This window comes from Sus scrofa, chromosome 4, assembly GCF_054392235.1.
Source record: "Sus scrofa isolate SSC_HxYL_T2T_F1_AM1 chromosome 4, Sscrofa_HxYL_maternal_Yorkshire_Landrace_v2.0, whole genome shotgun sequence".
NCBI classification, from domain to species: Eukaryota; Metazoa; Chordata; class Mammalia; order Artiodactyla; family Suidae; genus Sus; species Sus scrofa.
Genome location: NC_139386.1, coordinates 73955826 through 73973041, shown reverse-complemented (window position 1 = coordinate 73973041; position 17216 = coordinate 73955826). Strand labels below are relative to the sequence as shown.

The following is a 17216-nucleotide window of genomic DNA, read 5'->3' as shown; positions in this document are numbered from 1 at the left end:
ATTGATCAAAATCAGTTCTAAGGAAGAGGGTCAATTTGAAAATAACTACACATACCATAAATATAATTATAAAACTGTTACTATTAAAAGTTGTTGACAAATAAAGAAGATCTATTTTAATTGACTAAATACCCTAGGATTATTCTAAATTTGTTACATGGGTCATGAGATGTCCTACAAATATGAGTCATCCTAAAATACTTAAAGGCTTTCTTACCCTACCATAGAAACATAGTGCTTGAGACTCTTGGGTTTTGTGTTTCTTTTTATAAGACAGTGACAATTAGGACTTTCTGAAGTCCAAAAACAGACATTATTTCAGCTTTTGGTTCTATCTGGCCAGCATTTCTTATAAATAGGACTGTTTTAAAAGAGTACAAATACAGAGTTTCAAAAAGGAATTGCATTATCTTAGTTCCACTAAAGCAGACTGAGAAAACTTACATGAGTCAGTCACTCTGGCTTCTAAAAGAGGAAAGACTAGCCCTTTAAAATATTATATATATATTATAATATGTATATATAGTTAGTTTTTAAAAATATAGTTAAAAATAAAAACATCAAAATGAAAACATGGTTTTAAAATATTGTACATGTATATAGTTGCCTACAAAGTGGAAGGCAATTTTCATATATATTCCAAGGCAATGTAATTAAGAACATTTTTACCTACCTACTCAATTTTATTAATTTATATTTGGGACTAAAGATACTGCTCTAAAGTTGATCTCTAGTGAATATAGGGAAAAGCATATGAACAAATAAAACACATAGATGCTTCAGGAATAAGATATTTGCTTGAACATTTTTGACAAACACTTACAAACATTTATGTTTGTCTCAAATAAAGCAACCATTGCCTAAGAAGTCAACTGCAATATCGCAGGGTTCAAACATAAATCATAGAATGAGAAAGGGCACCGCTAAGATCCAGTCTAGCAAGACTATTGTATTACAGATCTCCCCCACCCACCATAAAGATGAATCTCAGGTAGGATCATTTTATTTAAAACAACAACAACAACAACAACAATTAGAAGAGCTGATAGGAAGGAAGAAGAAGAAAGATAATCAGTGAGGAGATGAAAAGTTAAGCTTGGATCTTTGTCAAATGACATGAGAACTATTTACAGAGCTGTTACCCAGAAATTTCATGGCAATGGCACTTCCTCTCTTTTATGGGATAGTTTCTCTAGTTAAAAAATACACTCAATCCTTGGCTAGGAAATGAACTGCTGAAGGTTTTTCCCCCCCATTTTTGTTTAATTAAGTAGTTGACAACAATATTCAACATGGCACAAAGGAACCATGTCTACCTGAGACGTAAAATGAGTAAAATCTGAGGAGCGCAATAAGGCAAGTGGTAGACCATCTGCAGACCCTTTACTGCTGATGGCTGGGGAGTAAACAGCCTTGAGTCACATGATTCTCTTTATTCCATGGCCCCTAGGAATTCCAGAGGATTTGATATTGCATACCTTTCTTTTTTGGTTGAGACACCCCATTCAGGGAATAAGTTAGAAGAAACCGTGTAGTGGCCATTTATCCAAAACCAAAAGACTCCATCCACCGATGGAGCGGGTTCCATCTCCAATGCCTGCCTGTATGGTAAGTCTAGAGATTAAAATAAGAGGGGAAAGTTCCGTAAATACATATGGAGAATTTTGCCATAGAAAGAAAACACTTATTTGAATCCCATTCCTTTAGAAAAAAATAAAAATCTTAAAGACCTTATTTTGGATTCCTTCCCTTAAAAAACAGGAGCCTCTTTAGCTACAAAATATGTCCTGTTTTTAGAATTGGGGTATTAAGCCATGTACTATGGACCACAAATGCATCAGAGTCACAAATGCTGTGGTCAAAAGCCTTTACCCTTCTTCAGTTGACTAGTGATTTCATATGTTCTAGGAATATTTTTATCTTTTGGCATGATGCTCTAGACCATATGGTATAACACACTGACAAGCAAAAAGGGTAGAACTAGTTTGAAATATATACACATATATACACACATATATTTATACATTTATATATTCACACACACATACACTGCATGCACAGTGAAAGAAGCTGCATGTATGCCTGCAAAGAAATAAGGGCAAAGTTACATGTTCTGCATACAGTACTGAGATTCTTTGTCCATGTGAGAAAGGTCATTCAAAAGCCAAAGCAAGACTGAAAGTTCACTGTAGACCAGAAAGCATTCAAGAGACATATCAGGAAGCCCTATGCTTTGCTACATCAAGTAATATTTGAACTGTCTGTAATATTTTTTCACACAATATTTATTGCTGCTTCTCTAAGTGCAATAGTAACTGCAGCCATGACATGGCAACAGCTTGCATAATCCATCTAGGAAGGATTGTTAAAATGGGAAACATACTAAACTGCCTTTAATCGATTCCCAGAAGGTGAAAATAGCCTTCCTTTTTGATTCCAGTTCCTTCAACATGATTTTTCTTTTGAAAACAGTGATTTTGAGTCAAATTTTGCAAGTTTTTATAAATATTAAAGGGTGATACTCAGCCAGCTCACTGTTCCTTGTATCAAGAGGTAGGATGCCCTAGAAGAAAACACAGAGGAAAAAGCTTCTCGACAACTTCTTGGATATGACACCAAAAGCATAGGCAACAAAGGCAAAAATAAACAAGTGAAGCTACATCAAACTAAAAAGCTTCTGCACAGCAAAGGAAACAATAGATAAAATGAAAAGCAACTTACAGAATGGGAGAAAATATTTGCAAACCATATATCTGATGAAGCATTAATATTCAAAAATCTATACAGAACTCTGACAGCATACTAGCAAGGACCTGAATAGACATTCTTTCAAAGAAGACATACACGTGTCCAACAGGTATAGGAAAAGGTTCTCAACATCACTAACCATCAGAGAAATGCAAATCAAAACTACAATGAGATGTCACCTACACGTGTAAGGAAGGCTGTTATTTAAAAAAAAAAAAAAAAAGTGTTGACAAGGGTGTAGAGAAAAGAGTAAAGGGAACCCTTGGATTCTGCTGGTGGGATGTAAATTGGTGCAGCCACTATAAAAAACAGTATGGAAGTTCCTCAAAAAATTAAAAATAGAGCTACCATATGATCCAACAATTCCACTTCAGGATATATATTCAAAAAACTGAAATAAGAATCCCCAAAAGATATCCACACTCCCATGTTCATTAAAGCATTATTCATAATACCCCAAGACATGAAAACCACCTAAATGTCCATCAACGGGCAAATAAAGAAAAACGTGGTTTATACATACAGTGGAGTGTTATTTAGTCTTAAGAAGGAAATTCTGCCATTTGTGACGACACAAATGAACCTAGAAGAAACCATGCTAGTAAAATAAGCCACACACAGGAGGACAAATACCATATCCTATCACTTAAATGAGGAATCTCAAATTGTCAAACTGGTAGAAGAAAAGAATCGTAATAGGAAAGAAAAAGTCTGACTCCATATGAGATCTGTTTCTTTTACTTTAACCTTTGTGCTCTGTTTCCTTGTCATACTGGCTCTGCACCTTTTGTAAAAGAATGTTGCCTATAGCCTGAAACATACAGGAGAGCCTCTCCTTGAGCCTCTGACCTTTAAGAGTCCATTCATATAGAGGTAAAAAGTTGCAGAAGAGAATAACATTTGACTGGTGGAGGTTTATAGGAACATCATGACTTTACCTACCTGGGCAGCTATAAGAACAAAGGATTTCTACAGCAAGAAGTTTACAGCCACTAACCATGCCACCCCCTCAGCTGGTCTTTAAAAATGCTTTGCTAAAACCCTTCAAAGAAGAGTTTGGGGGGAGTTCTCGCTGTGGCTCAGTGGTTAACGAATCTGACTAGGAACCAGGAGGTCTCAGGTTCAACCAGGAGGCCTTGCTCAGTGGGTTAAGGATCCAGCGTTGCTGTGACCTGCAGTGTAGGTTGCAGATACAGCTCGGATCCCATGCTGCTGTAGCTGTGGTGTAGGCCGCTGTGGTGTAGGCTGGTGGCTACAACTCCGATTCGACCGCTAGCCTGGGAACCTCCATATAGCAGTAGTGGCCCAAGAAATGGCAAAAAGACAAAAAAAAAAAAAAAAAAAAAGAAAAGAGTTTGGGGCTTTTGAGGCATGAGCCACATGTCCCCTTACATGGCCATGCAATAAACCTTTCTCTGCTCTAAACTCTGATGTTTTGGTTTGTTTGGCCTCACTGTGCATTGGGCACACAAACTTGCACTGGATAACAGAATGCTGGTTAACAGGGGCTGGGGGAGGGGAAAACTAGAGATCTATTGTGCACCATCGTGCCTGTAGTTAATATTGTATTATACACCTAAAATTTTGCTTAGAGGGTAGATATTATGTTGTATTCTTAATAATAATAAGTAAAGTGGGTCAGAGAAAACTTTTGCAGGTGATAGGGATATTTATGGCACAGGTTGTAGTGATGATTTCATCGATTAATACTTATCTCCAAATTCATCAAATTGTATACATTAAACATACAGAGCTTTGTATACATCAAAGGAGAAAGAGATATAGAGATAGACAGGTTACTGGATTATCTGTCCTGTTCTCCAGTGTATCAGAATAAAGGGCAGTGAGGGCACATGATGAACCTCAAATCCTCTGGAGAGCCATTAAGCAAGTGGGTGTAAAAGCCTGTAAATGGAATAAGGAAAAAGTGGTGTTTTCTCACACTGTCCAACAAATGTGACTTCCAGAAATTTTGTGTCACAAGGAGATAGCAGAGGGTTAGTATTGCCTGCTTTTTCAGACTTAATAGACTATGTATATATATATTTTTTTGGGGGGGGGTCTTTTTAGGGCCACATCTGCAGCATATGGAAGTTCCCAGGCTAGGGGTGGAATCAGAGCTACAGCTGCCAGCCTACGCCACAGCCACAGCAACTCAGGATCCGAGCCACATCTGCAACGTACACCACAGCTCATGGAAATGCCAGATCCTTAACCCACTGAGTGAAGCCAGGGATCAAACCCACGTCCTCCTGAATGCTAGTTGGGTTCGTTTCCTCTGAGCCACGATGGGAACTCCAACATATTCTTGTTTTTTTAAAGTTGAAATGTCCATACCCATATCTTTGACCAATTTCTACTAGAAATGCTTAAAAGTTGTATTAGATCTTAATACTTTCATTTTTAATCAAGGGTCAGAACATTGGTGCCAGAAAGCTTAAAAAGAACAAGAAAAAAAGAGAAAACTCAGTGTTAGATGGATGGACCTGAAATCCAAATGGATCTGAACCCTAACTGCACTACAGTCTAGTTGGATGACTTTGGGAACATTAAAGCCCTCAGCTCAGTGTCTCACAGGCACACAAGGATGGCTCAAATGTGTTGGCCACCATTATTACAAGCCAAAAGCAATTCTTTAATACTACACAGTCAACAGACAAAAATAAACTGAGAAGTTAAAAATATGGGAGTAGCTAAACATGCCCATCAGGTTAACTGTCCACCATCCAAAGATGTTAATCTCTTCACATTCTGCCCCCAAAGTATAGCACTGATAAAATACAGTGTCACAACTAAACATTACCAAACAACAAGCCACTTGTCTTCTGGGATAAAGTGGTTTGGAGGAATCACAGTTTCAAGGTACAGCTAATACAAAGCAATGCTTTTACCAGGGCAATGCTGATTTTCAAACAGAAAGCCTGGTCTCTTTAATATTTGTAAGTCATCATCCCACCATTATTTTGCTACAGGTTCCAAAGACCAAAATGGGTGTGAATCTATGTGATGAACCCAAAGCAGACTCAGCCCTTTCACAAGGGAGCTCTGATTTGTTAAATAAAGCACACTGTCCACCCACACCGGGTGTGGGGGTATCATAAGCACAGTTACGCAAATCCAGAACCTAGACCTGAAAGTTAACAATATGTATTTTTAAACTGAGTTTTCAGAAGCAGGAATTTTAGGAGTTGACTGCATGCCAGTTGCTATGTTTTCAGTTAGGTTTACACTAAAAAATAATTATGGTACCAATATATGTTCCCGCTTATAAATATTCATGATAGGTAAGCACTGGTATATAAAATCTTCTCTTTTTACTTAAAGTAGCAGAAAAACTGATATGTATGACACTTGATCTATCATTTTTGTGAGCAGTTTTTATATTTTGATATCAATATCAATTCTAAAATAATCATATTAGAAATAGATAACAATTTCTGCACCAAACCCATTCATTCATCCTTCATTCTTATAACACATATTCACTGAGGACCTACTTAGTGCCAGATAATGTGCTGGGTGCTAAAACTAAAGTCAAGCTTTTTAAGTTTCTTCTTCATTAGTATCAACTACTTAGGATAAAGTTACGAGGAGAAATGACAATGGATTTACATCCTGTTATGGTTGTACGTTTATTAAATTTCTATTAATTTCTGTATTAAGCAATTACAGACTTAATTAATCCTTTCCACTTTTCTACAGACAAAAAAAATGACCCCATCCCAAATACTTCTGTGTTGGGAAAAAAAAAATGCCAAAGCCATAAAATGAACACTTCAGCTATAAAAATGCATGATATAATAGATGTCACCTTCTCTTATTCAGGAAGGTAGCTTTCTATAATTTTGCCCTTTGCCTTTCACAGTACAGTAACCTGAAGTCATTTCAATAGGATTTTACTTTGGATAAAGTACAAAAATATTCATCTATAAGAAGCTGTTAATCTTTCCTCGGCAGCTGATGGCTCTCTCTGCTTTACTCGAATTTTGGGCAATCAGTGAAGTACAGAGTCCTGTCACCTCGGAACCCTTCAACTCCTTGGAGTCACCCTCAGCTTCCTCCTCCAGGCTGTGGGTAGCAGTAAGGAGGTGTGCACCTTAATGCCTGCAAACCCACCTTACCTTTCCAAAAAGACTTTAAATAAAGAGCCACGGGGTTATATAGATACATAACAAACATTCAAACCATACTTTCGAACTGATGGATGAGGAAGAGAGATATCAATGAATAGCAATGGTAATCTGTGAAGTATGGGATCAAGAGTTGTCAAATTATTACCTATTAGCATTAGTGTAGTGATGAAGGCACCTTCCATCCCACTCCTTTGGGCGACCAGCAATGTCATTCCACCTTTCCTGCTCTCTGAACCTTCCTGCAACAGGCAGCACAGTCCAGGGCAAAGATGATGGGGGATCTGGCTGCTGCAGTAGCTTACTATGGCCACAGTAACAAATCGCCACTAATGTGTGGTTAACACAATTCTAATTTACTATGGTACAGTTCCATAGGCCAGGAGTCCGAAATGGGTCTCCCTGGGCTAAGGTCAAGGTTTTAGCTGGCCCAGGTTCTTTTCTGGAGGCTCTAGAGCCGAATCTATTTTCTTGTTTATCCAGCTTCCAGAAGCTGCCTGCATTCTTTGGCCTTTGTTCTCCTTAATCCACCTCCAAAGCCAGCAATGGCTAACTGACCTCCTCTCCTGCCTCCTACTTGCAGTTTTATTCTGTGATTATACTGGGCCCACCCAATAGTTCAGGATAATCCCTCATTTTAAAGGTAGCTGATTAGCAACCTTCATTCTACTCTGCCAAGTAACCTAACGTATTCCCAGGTCCTCAGGATTAAGGTGTGAATAACTTTGAAATTAGGGGGTCTTTTCTGTCTACCATAGCTATAATCTACCTGGAATCAAAACCCACTTCTATTCCTGAGCAGCCTTGCAACCTTAAGCAAATTGGTTAATTTCTTATTGGGTTAGTCTCTTCTGAAAAAAATAGCTTAATAGTCACTTCATGAACCACAGTGAAGATTAAATGAGATAATATCTACAAAACACTGATGCACAGAGCCTGATACAGTCATTTCCATCTTCCCTCCATTCCTCTCAGACGTCAGCATCACATTTGGTTCCAGGTTCATTTTGACTCCACAACCATGCTCTCGGCCTCACATTACATTCCTTCTACAAGAAAGTCCAATTGGAGTTCCCGTCGTGGCGCAGTGGTTAACGAATCCGACTAGGAACCATGAAGTTGCGGGTTCGTTCCCTGCCCTTGCTCAGTGGGTTAAGGATCCGGTGTGGCCGTGAGCTGTGGTGTAGGTTGCTGTGGCTGTGGCGTAGGCCGGCGGCTACAGCTCCAATTGGACCCCTAGCCTGGGAACCTCCATGTGCCACTGGAGCGGCCCAAGAAATGGCAAAAAGACCAAAAAAAAAAAAAAAAAAAAAAAAAGAAAGTCCAATTGCTGGAAACCACTGAGTCATAGGAAATTTTACATACATAAATGACCTGCAGGACTAAGGTAAGCATTCCAAGATTTCACACTGATAAAAGTCGATTTATATTGATCTGGCATAAAGTCTTAACTGACTTCTCTTATGCAAACAGATGATAAATTTAAAGGTTTAGCCAGGATTTATCAGCAGATTGTGATTCCAGCATTGAACAATCCTCAGTGGGGACAAAAGTGGCATTTCTGAACTTTCCAAGACCCGGTAAACAGTCACTTTGAATGACACACAAATAAAGAGCAAAGCATGTGTTTTTTTTCGCCTCTGCGTTCCTCTAATTTTCACAGTAGGAACACTATCTTCAGGACCTTTTTCTTTTCTTTTTCTTTTTTTTTTTTTTTTTTTTGTCCTTTTGCCATTTTGGGCTGCTCCTGCGGCATATGGAGGTTCCCAGGCTAGGGGTCGAATCGTAGCTGTAGCTGCCAGCCTATACCAGAGCCACAGCAACGAAGGATCCAAGCCGAGTCTGTGACGTACACCACAGCTCACGGCAACGCGGTACCCCCAACCCGCTGAGCAAGGCCAGGGATTGAACCCGCAACCTCATGGTTCCTAGTCGGATTCGTTAACCACTGAGCCACGACGGGAACTCCTTCAGGACCTTTTTCTTAAAGTTACAAAATAAAATTGTGATACAGCCTGAAAGGTCTCAAATGGTAACAAGACCAATTCAAACTCTGCAGGTAAATGTAGGACCATGCAATAACTGATTAGTCATTTAATTAAGAGCCACACATGTGCTCAGAGAGCTCCCTATCACCTCCTATGCAAAAACATCAAAATTCACCTGTTAAATTCAGCAGACTCTTGAGCAGAAAATGACTTTGCTTTCAGCTGCCCACATCCTTTTCCTATATTTATTAGGAGAAAAGGGAAAGAAACAAGAAAAACATCCACTAATGATGGCAACCTAGTTCTTCTCCTTCTCTAGGCAGTGGTAACAATGTGAGGGCTCTAGAGCATCAGGGGTATTTGTTCGGGAGTAATTAAGTAATTAGAAAGAGGAAATAATTGACTTGTGTGATACAGTCTTGTCAGCAACTCAACATTTCAAAACAACTCATTATCTACATAACCTTGAAATCTTAACAACTCAAAAAAAAACACTCATTGAATTTTTATTTTGACTAAGATTTAATCTTAAGGAGTTCCCTGGTGGCCTAGAGGGTTAAAGATTGGCACTGTCACTACTGTGGCATGGGCTTGATTCCTGGCCTGGGAATTTCTGTATGCTCTAGGCACGGCCAAAAAAAAAAAAAAAAAAAAAAAAAAAATTATCTTGAAAACATTTAGGAGTTCCTGCTGTGGCTCAGCAAATTAAGAACCTGACTAGCATCCAAGAGGATGAAGGTTTGAACCCTGGCCTCGTTCAGTGGGTTATGGATCTGGCTTTGCTGCAAGCTGCAGCATAGGTGGTGAATGTGGCTCAGATTTCAGATGCTGTGGCTATGCTGTAGGCCAAAAGCTGCAGGTCCAATTTGACCCCTAGCCTGGGAACTTCCATATGCTGTGGGTATGGCCCTAAAAAGACAGAAAAAAAAATTTTTTTAACCTTCTTTCTTACCAATTATAGCATTTTGGGGGTGTGAGGATATGTGTGTTGGGGGAGAGGGTTGAAAGACGGAAGTAAACCCATCTCACTTTTTTGCTACACAGACCCTGTTTTTATGTGATGTTTTCTTCTACAATAAATTGGAAAGAAGCTATCTATATTTAAGTCTATTATTAGTAAACAGTGATTTTTTTAAATGCACCTAATTACTGACTAAAACACATCCTATTATTCAAGACTTTCTGGAAATGACTTTCTGGAAATGAGTTTCCTAGCGCCACCCAAATCATATCTTCTAATCCTGCCACTACCACTGACCCAGAATGTTGGTTCCTCTAAAAAAAAACCCCAGAGATTAAAAATATTTAAAAAGAATTTATCAAAGTTTTATTTTAAATGTGCCATCTTTTTGTATTATGAAAGATATACCTATATATTATGACAATTTAAAAATATAAGCATAATATAAATATATAGAATATATAAAAATAAAAATATATTCCCTGGTTGTCTAGTGGTTAGATCTCTGTGCTCTTGCCACAGCAGCCTGCATTCAATCCTTGGTCTGGGAGCTGAGATCCCACATCAAACAGCTGCACATAGCAGCCAGAAAAAAAAAAAAAAAAAAAATATATATATATATATATATCTCATAAGTGAAAAAAATTATATAGTATAAATAAATATTATATATATATGCATCAGAAAGGAAATAAAAACCATTCCACAAAGTCATCACCTAGATATAACCACTGTAAGAAGTCTGGTGGGGTTCCAATAATGGAGGTTGCTTGAAATAACATTTTCACGGATTACAAAATAAACAAGTGATTTAAAGGCACTGAAGAACAAGCAAAAGAAGGCAGATACTGAAGGGCAGTCAACCTTTAAAGAACAGACCCATAATGAATTAGGGCCACAGTAGATAGCATTTCCTCCAGGTTTGCATGGGAGAAAGGAGCTGGAACTCCAGCAAAAAGCTACAATATTACTGTTTGAGGAGTCAGAGTTTGAAGTGCTGAAGTGGCTGGAAATCAAGAAAAGAAACCTAGAAAAATATACATATAAACATCCCTCAAATTGTGGGCCAAACTTAGAAGTGTGCATCTGTGGAGATTTCAAAGAGACCCGTAGAAGGAATCAGCTGGAAGATTCAAAGTACTGAGCAAGGATTTCAGCTACTGCCCACTGCTGGGGAGACCAGAGTTTTAGAGTTTGAAGTCTATCGAAGAAAAGAAGCTTGACAAATACAAATATCTTGAGCTTTCTATAAACTCATCTTTTTTTTTTTTTTTTTTGGCTTTTTGGCTTTTTGCCATTTCTAGGGCCGCTCCCACGGCATATGGAGGTTCCCAGGCTAGGGGTCGGATTGGAGCTGTAGCTGCCGGCCTATACCAGAGCCACAGCAATGAGGGATGCGAGCCGTGTCTGCAACCTACACCACAGCTCACAGCAATGCCGGATCCTTAACCCACTGAGCAAGGCCAGGGATTGAACCCGCAACCTCATGGTTCCTAGTTGGATTCATTAACCCCTGAGCCACAGTGGGAACTCCTATAAACTCATCTTTATAAAGAGTAAATCTAAGCTCCAACAAGTTCAAGGGTATTGGCCAGAAATACATCTGCACACTAGAACAAAATTCAACACTCTTCAGGGGAAGACAATTAAATTCCAAATCTAGAAAGATAGTGTTTATAACAAAAGATTGGGTGAAGATATGCAGCAACTGGAACTCTCATAGAGTATGTACTGGTGGAAGCGCTACAAATAGTGCGATTACTTTGGAAAAGTGGCATTTTCCCAGCTGGTTGTGAGTGTGTCTTTACTCTGTGATCCATCAGCCTTCTATGGGTTTCCAGATTTTAACCCACGAAAGAACTAAATATATGTCCACGAAAAATCTTGTAAAACAATGTTTACATAGGCTTTACTTATAATAGTCCCAAACTGGAAATAACTAAATGTCCATTAACTGAATAACAGATGACCACATGTAGTATACACATACACACCCACATACATAATAAACATAATATATATGTACATATACATGAATATACCACTGTTTATATAAAAAGAATACAAACTATTCTGCAATGAAATAGCATAAATGAATTACTGATACAGGTAACAACAGGTAAATCTCAAAATCTTTTTGTTGATAGAAAGCAGCCATACGCAAAAGCAGATCCTGCATAAGCCCATTTAGATGAAGTTCAAGAACAGGCAAAACTAAATCAGAGCTCAGGGATGGGGACAGACTAGAAAAGGGCATTAGAAAACTTTCTGGAGTGATGAGAATATTCCATACCTTGATTAGGGTGACAGTTACATGGGTATATACATTTATGAAAACTAATAAAATGGTTCAGCTGCAATCTACACATTTCAGTGTACATAAGTTTAACCCCCCAAAATGTCTGTGGTATATCCCTGCAGTCTTTTATATTTTTAAGAAAGATAAAAGCAACCCCAGAGAGTTCCCGTTGTGGCTCTGCGGGTTACAAACCTGACTAGTGTCCATAAGCATGTGGGTCTGATTCCTAGCCTCACTCGGTGGGTTAATGATCTGGCATTGCCATGAGCTGTGGTAAAGGCTGGCAGCTGTAGCTCTGATTCCACCCCTAGCCCAGGCATTTCCATATGCTTGCAGCTGTGGCCCTAAAAGAAACACAAAAAGCAAACCCCTGATATTGAGCTGTTTGCTTGGCACTCAAAGGGTGAGCCAAAAATACTGCCTACCATTCCAGTGAAACAAATGTTGCCCAGCTGTCAGCCACTACAGCCACCCCTGACAGAGTGGTGAGCCTGGAGGGGATTTCAGGATGGAGAAAAACAGGATACTAGCCCTAGACAGTGAAGATGCATAACTAAGAAATCATTTCAATGAGCTCAGACTCTTGCACCTTCCCACATACAGAAAAGCTCTAAAATCACTAACTTGAGGAGTTTCCTGGTGGCCTAGGGATTGATGTTGTCACTGCTGTGGCTTGGGTCACTGCTGTTGCGTAAGTTCAACCCCTGGCCTGGGATTTCTTCCACATGCTGTGGGCATGGCAAAAAAACCAAAAACAAAAAACAAAAAACAAAATCATTAACTTGAGATGTGTTTTTTTCTGATTAGCAGTAGTCTTTTGAGGTTCAACTACATGATTTATTTATTTATTTATTTGCAAAAAACTCCTCTATATCCTGGTTCCTCCCTTGTCTCTTGCCTCTTCAGAACAGTTCCTCAGAGCTAGCTGAGAGGCTGTCTCCTGGGCTGTATAGTCTTCAGTAAGATTCTCAAATAAAACACAACTCAGCTTTTAGGTTGTGTGTTTTTATTCAGTTGACAGTAGCTACCACACTTTGCTCTGCTGCTGAAGGTAAACAATTGCCCAAACATTAGGCCAATCTTGAGCAAATATTTGATTAAGTGACCAAAGAAAGCTGCTCTGTGATTTTTATGGAGAAAGCAAAAATAAATTCACTCCATAATCATGAATACCTACACTGGCAAAATCATGAACACTGTCTAAATCAATAAAATGACCCCCAAACTAATTCTAGTGTCTGTTGCTTACTTACTAACTACTGATTTAGCCGCAATCCATTCCTCTTGCCTCAGAAGAGATCTCTTAGGGTGTTCAATCATAGCCCCGCCCCAGCTGCCTGAGAGTATGTTACCAACAGAGCAAAACCCTGCTTCCTCGAACCCTCTCTAAAATCACATAACACAAACCTAAATCCTATAAATAGGTCCTTTCCAAAACTCTTTTAGTCATGATGAATGGTATGTGTTCTTTCTTGCTGTCATAAGCAATAACTACTCCAATTACCAATAACTCTACTCCTCGTGGTCTTTGGCTGAGGTCACTGACATTGTGTATGTGAACATATTCTGTTTTGTATTTTTTTTCTTACTATATCTTGAATATGGTTTTCTACATCTTCATATATTCTACACTATATTTTTATGGCCAGTATAAGTTTCTATCATTTGGACATGCTAGAATTTCTTTAACTAGATCAATATTTTTTGGAAACCTAGTTTTCTTCTAATGTTTCACTCTTATAAGCAATCCTAATGAGCACTGCTGTGGTTAAATCTTAAAGAATGTTCATGATAATCTCACCAGGAGAAGTTCTTTTAAATAAGATTACTGGAATTACTGGCTCAAGAGATATGAAACATAATACTAAATTGCACTCTCATCTGCATATAAAATTTTAGAAGTTTATTGGAGGACAGACAGCATTTCAACCCACTTCAAACAGGCTAGCATTCTGGTTAACTCTCAGTTTAGCTCTTATCAGTTCTGCATCTTGTCAACACCGGTGTCCTTTGCCCTCACAAACTTGACTGCTCAGAGACATTTGACACGGATAACTCCCCCTCTACTGCTTAAATATATCCCTGCGGAGCTTCCAGAACCCCACAGTCACTGGATTTTCCTCCCATGCTACTGGGACTCCACTGTGGCCCCTCTTCCTCCGCCAGACCCTGCAATAAGGAGCGTGGCCTAGACTCCCTGCTTCTCCATCAGACTCTCTCACCAGGTGACCAACCTACACTCATTTCATATTTGTGACATTCATAATTAAATATTCTCCCTGGACCTCGCCACTGAGCACCAGAAACACAGCCTTCACTATCTAACGGCCCCAAACAAAATTGCTGGTCCCCTCCATTCCGCTAAACCTGCCCTACCTCAGGAAATGACACCAGCCTCCACCTAGATGATCAGACAAAAATAAAAAACAAGGGGGTTAACATGCTATGAGAAACCTGGTAGTATGAAAAAGGCACCAGGTAAGAAAAGAAACAGAGTGATTTCAAAATGAGTGCTTTTAGGTTGAACTTGTCTTGTTTCTTCTACTTCCACATTTCCTTTTTTTTTTTTTTTAACCTTTTTTGGAGAGAGATTTATTGAGAGAGATAAACAGAGTGGGCCATCTCAGAAGGCAAGGGAGTGGCCTCTACTTCCATACTCTCAATGAGACCATCAAGTGTGACACACCTAGTAGTTCTGTTACTGTTTTCTTTTGTTCTAAGAAAAATAAATGTATCAAACACATACTCTAAGCTCGTTCAGTACTCACAAAAATCCCATGAGATACTATTATTTTATCTGCCAAACGTGGGCCAGGGGTAAACTGAGGCACAGAGAGAGGCACCCAGCGGTATCATTCAGACCATACATCGGCATTTTCCTAAAACACTTCACTTATAACGGAATGTAATGGAAGAAAACCCCCCTCTATGAATGCAAGGCCATTAAGCATCAAGTCACTGTAACTAGGCACCAAAATGTGTCTGGAAGCCAAGCCTGATGCACATTGTAAAATGCAAACCTGGGGCTGCCTACAACCTACACTGGAGCGGCACATCGTTTGCACACGAACTCCGACGCCCGGGCAAAAGGCCCAGGAAGCCTTTGTCTTTGCACACGACCCCCAAAGATGTAGGCACCCCCTGCAAGTTGTGCCTCGCCGCGCCGGGAGGCCTGGAGGGGACCGGCGGGACCATCTCGGTCGCGCGCGGTGGCGAGGCCCACGACGCATGCGTGGCCCGGGCGCTTACCTGGTGCGCCGGGTGCGCAGGAATAAGACCAGCAGCAACAGGGCCGCGGCGAGAGCCAGGCCCCGGGGGCTGAGTAGCTGCGGCAGCCACGGCTCCGGCGAGAAGCGGCCCATGCCCGCCGACGCGTCTTCCGCCGTCTGGATGGCGCGCGGCTGCGGGGACAGCGGGGGTCTCTCTCTCTCTCTCTCTCCCTCCCGGGGCGGCGTGGCCGGAGACTCTGCAGCCGGCGGAAGGTCAGGGTCCGAGCCCGGGAGGCTGGCCTGGCCGCGGCTTCGCCTGGAATGTCACCGAGGGCCCCCGGGCCGAGTCTCAAAGTTCCCGGACTCCCCTCCCCCTGCACACCCCCCTCCCACACGCACCGCCCCGCTCGACTGCCGCCTCCCGCCAGCAGCTTCTGGAAAACGGCGCGCCGGCCCCCCGGGGCAGGAAGAAGGGCCAAAGAAGAGGGGGAAGGGGCTAGGACTTCCTGAGCACCAGCCTCCGAAGGCCTGAGGGAAGGGGATTTCAGTTCTGAGTCGAAAGTGAGTCGCTCGGGTTCGTCATCTCTTTAGCCCGCGCGCCTCGGGAGGCTAAGGAACCGGGAGCGGGGTGGGATGGGATCCGGCCCCAGGGATCCCGTAGGCACCCTCTGACCCCGGGGCTTCGCTGCCCTCCACTCGCCGCGCGGCTCCCGCGCCTCGTGTGCGCCCAGAACTGTCTTTGAGGCCCGGAGTACGTGGCCCAGGGTCGGGCTCCAGCCCCGGTCCTGATGGGGCGCACCGTCCAGGAGGACAAAGAGGAAAGGAGCTATACCGAAACAGACGCTAAGGTACTAAACACAAGTCGTCCAAGGCCCGCAGGTGGACTTTTGAAAGCATAAGGGAGAAACTTTGAGAATTTCTTTTCCTGAGTCACGGTCATTCACCACCAGGGACTTCACACGTGTGTCGTTTATGCTCCCCACCAAACTTGGAATGGAATTTTTAGCCACGTTTTAGAGAACAGATAATGAAGCGCTGGTTAACAACTTACGCTAGTCACTCAATTGATAAGTAACAACCGTTCTAATCAGGGCTGTTCCAGTACCACTGAGTTCTTTCCTCTCTGTTAAGATTTTATTTGAGCAGGTCTCTGGACTTTTAGAGCAGCTTCAGAAGCTCCGTTCCCCTGACCTTTGAGTTTTCCAGCCCAGCCTCCCCATTGCCATTCCCTACAACACTGACCTGTCCAGCTTTGACCCTGTTCAGAACTCTTGATGGTTGCCTTTTTGATAAAGTCATAAATCTTCGACCTGCAGTGAGAAGCCCTCCACAGTTTGTCTCGTGCGTGCCTAGTACAGTTGCATGTTCATGGAAGTCTGAGTCGCTGGTGCCTTGCCATCAGCCCTTTTACACCTTTGCTTTTGATATTCCCTCTGAAAAATATTTCCTCTCTCCTCTAAATACAAAAATTCTACGTACCTCTCAAGGCCCAGCTCAAATCCCACTTCCTTCTAGAAATTATTCCTAACTCATTTTTTAATGAATCTCTCCCATCTCCATACTTTTATACTGTCTCTATTTATCATTCCATTCTTTGTCCCTCTATATCTGAGTTATTTCTGTCTATGTCTGTCTTGCCTGCTTTAGGTAAGAACCATCTCTTAGACGACCTTGTCTGCACCTACTTTGCCGTCTGTGATCTGGTCCACCACCCTGGACTTGAGATAATGTAGTTGGAAGTGCTTCACCTGTGCCTGGCTCTTAGTTGGTGCTCCAACACTGGATTACTGCTGTGTTGATTTCCTAAGCCTTAAAGCTGGGAATGATTGGGTGAGCATGAGAATGTTAATCTTTGTGAGTTTCTTCATCTTTGACTTTTAT

The 17216-nt window shown here is 41.1% G+C and overlaps 1 protein-coding gene and 1 long non-coding RNA gene across 3 annotated transcripts in view; one reads left to right on the top strand and one right to left on the bottom strand.

Annotated features, from left to right (window-relative positions):
* CYP7B1 (cytochrome P450 family 7 subfamily B member 1) overlaps positions 1-15658 on the bottom strand; it is a 176997-nt gene extending 161339 nt beyond the window's left edge. For both annotated transcript variants that reach the window (XM_085022289.1, XM_021089296.2), the window contains exon 1: positions 15376-15658. Coding sequence is in view for 1 of the 2 variants with exons in the window: in XM_021089296.2 (XP_020944955.1) it covers positions 15376-15488 (113 nt within the window). In the remaining variant the exon portion in view is untranslated. The remainder of the gene's footprint in view (positions 1-15375) is intronic.
* A 90-nt stretch (positions 15659-15748) lies between these two features.
* Positions 15749-17216, top strand: part of LOC102167557 (uncharacterized) — a 289014-nt gene continuing 287546 nt past the window's right edge. The window contains exon 1 of the long non-coding RNA XR_014843731.1: positions 15749-15896. This is a non-coding gene — a long non-coding RNA (uncharacterized LOC102167557). The remainder of the gene's footprint in view (positions 15897-17216) is intronic.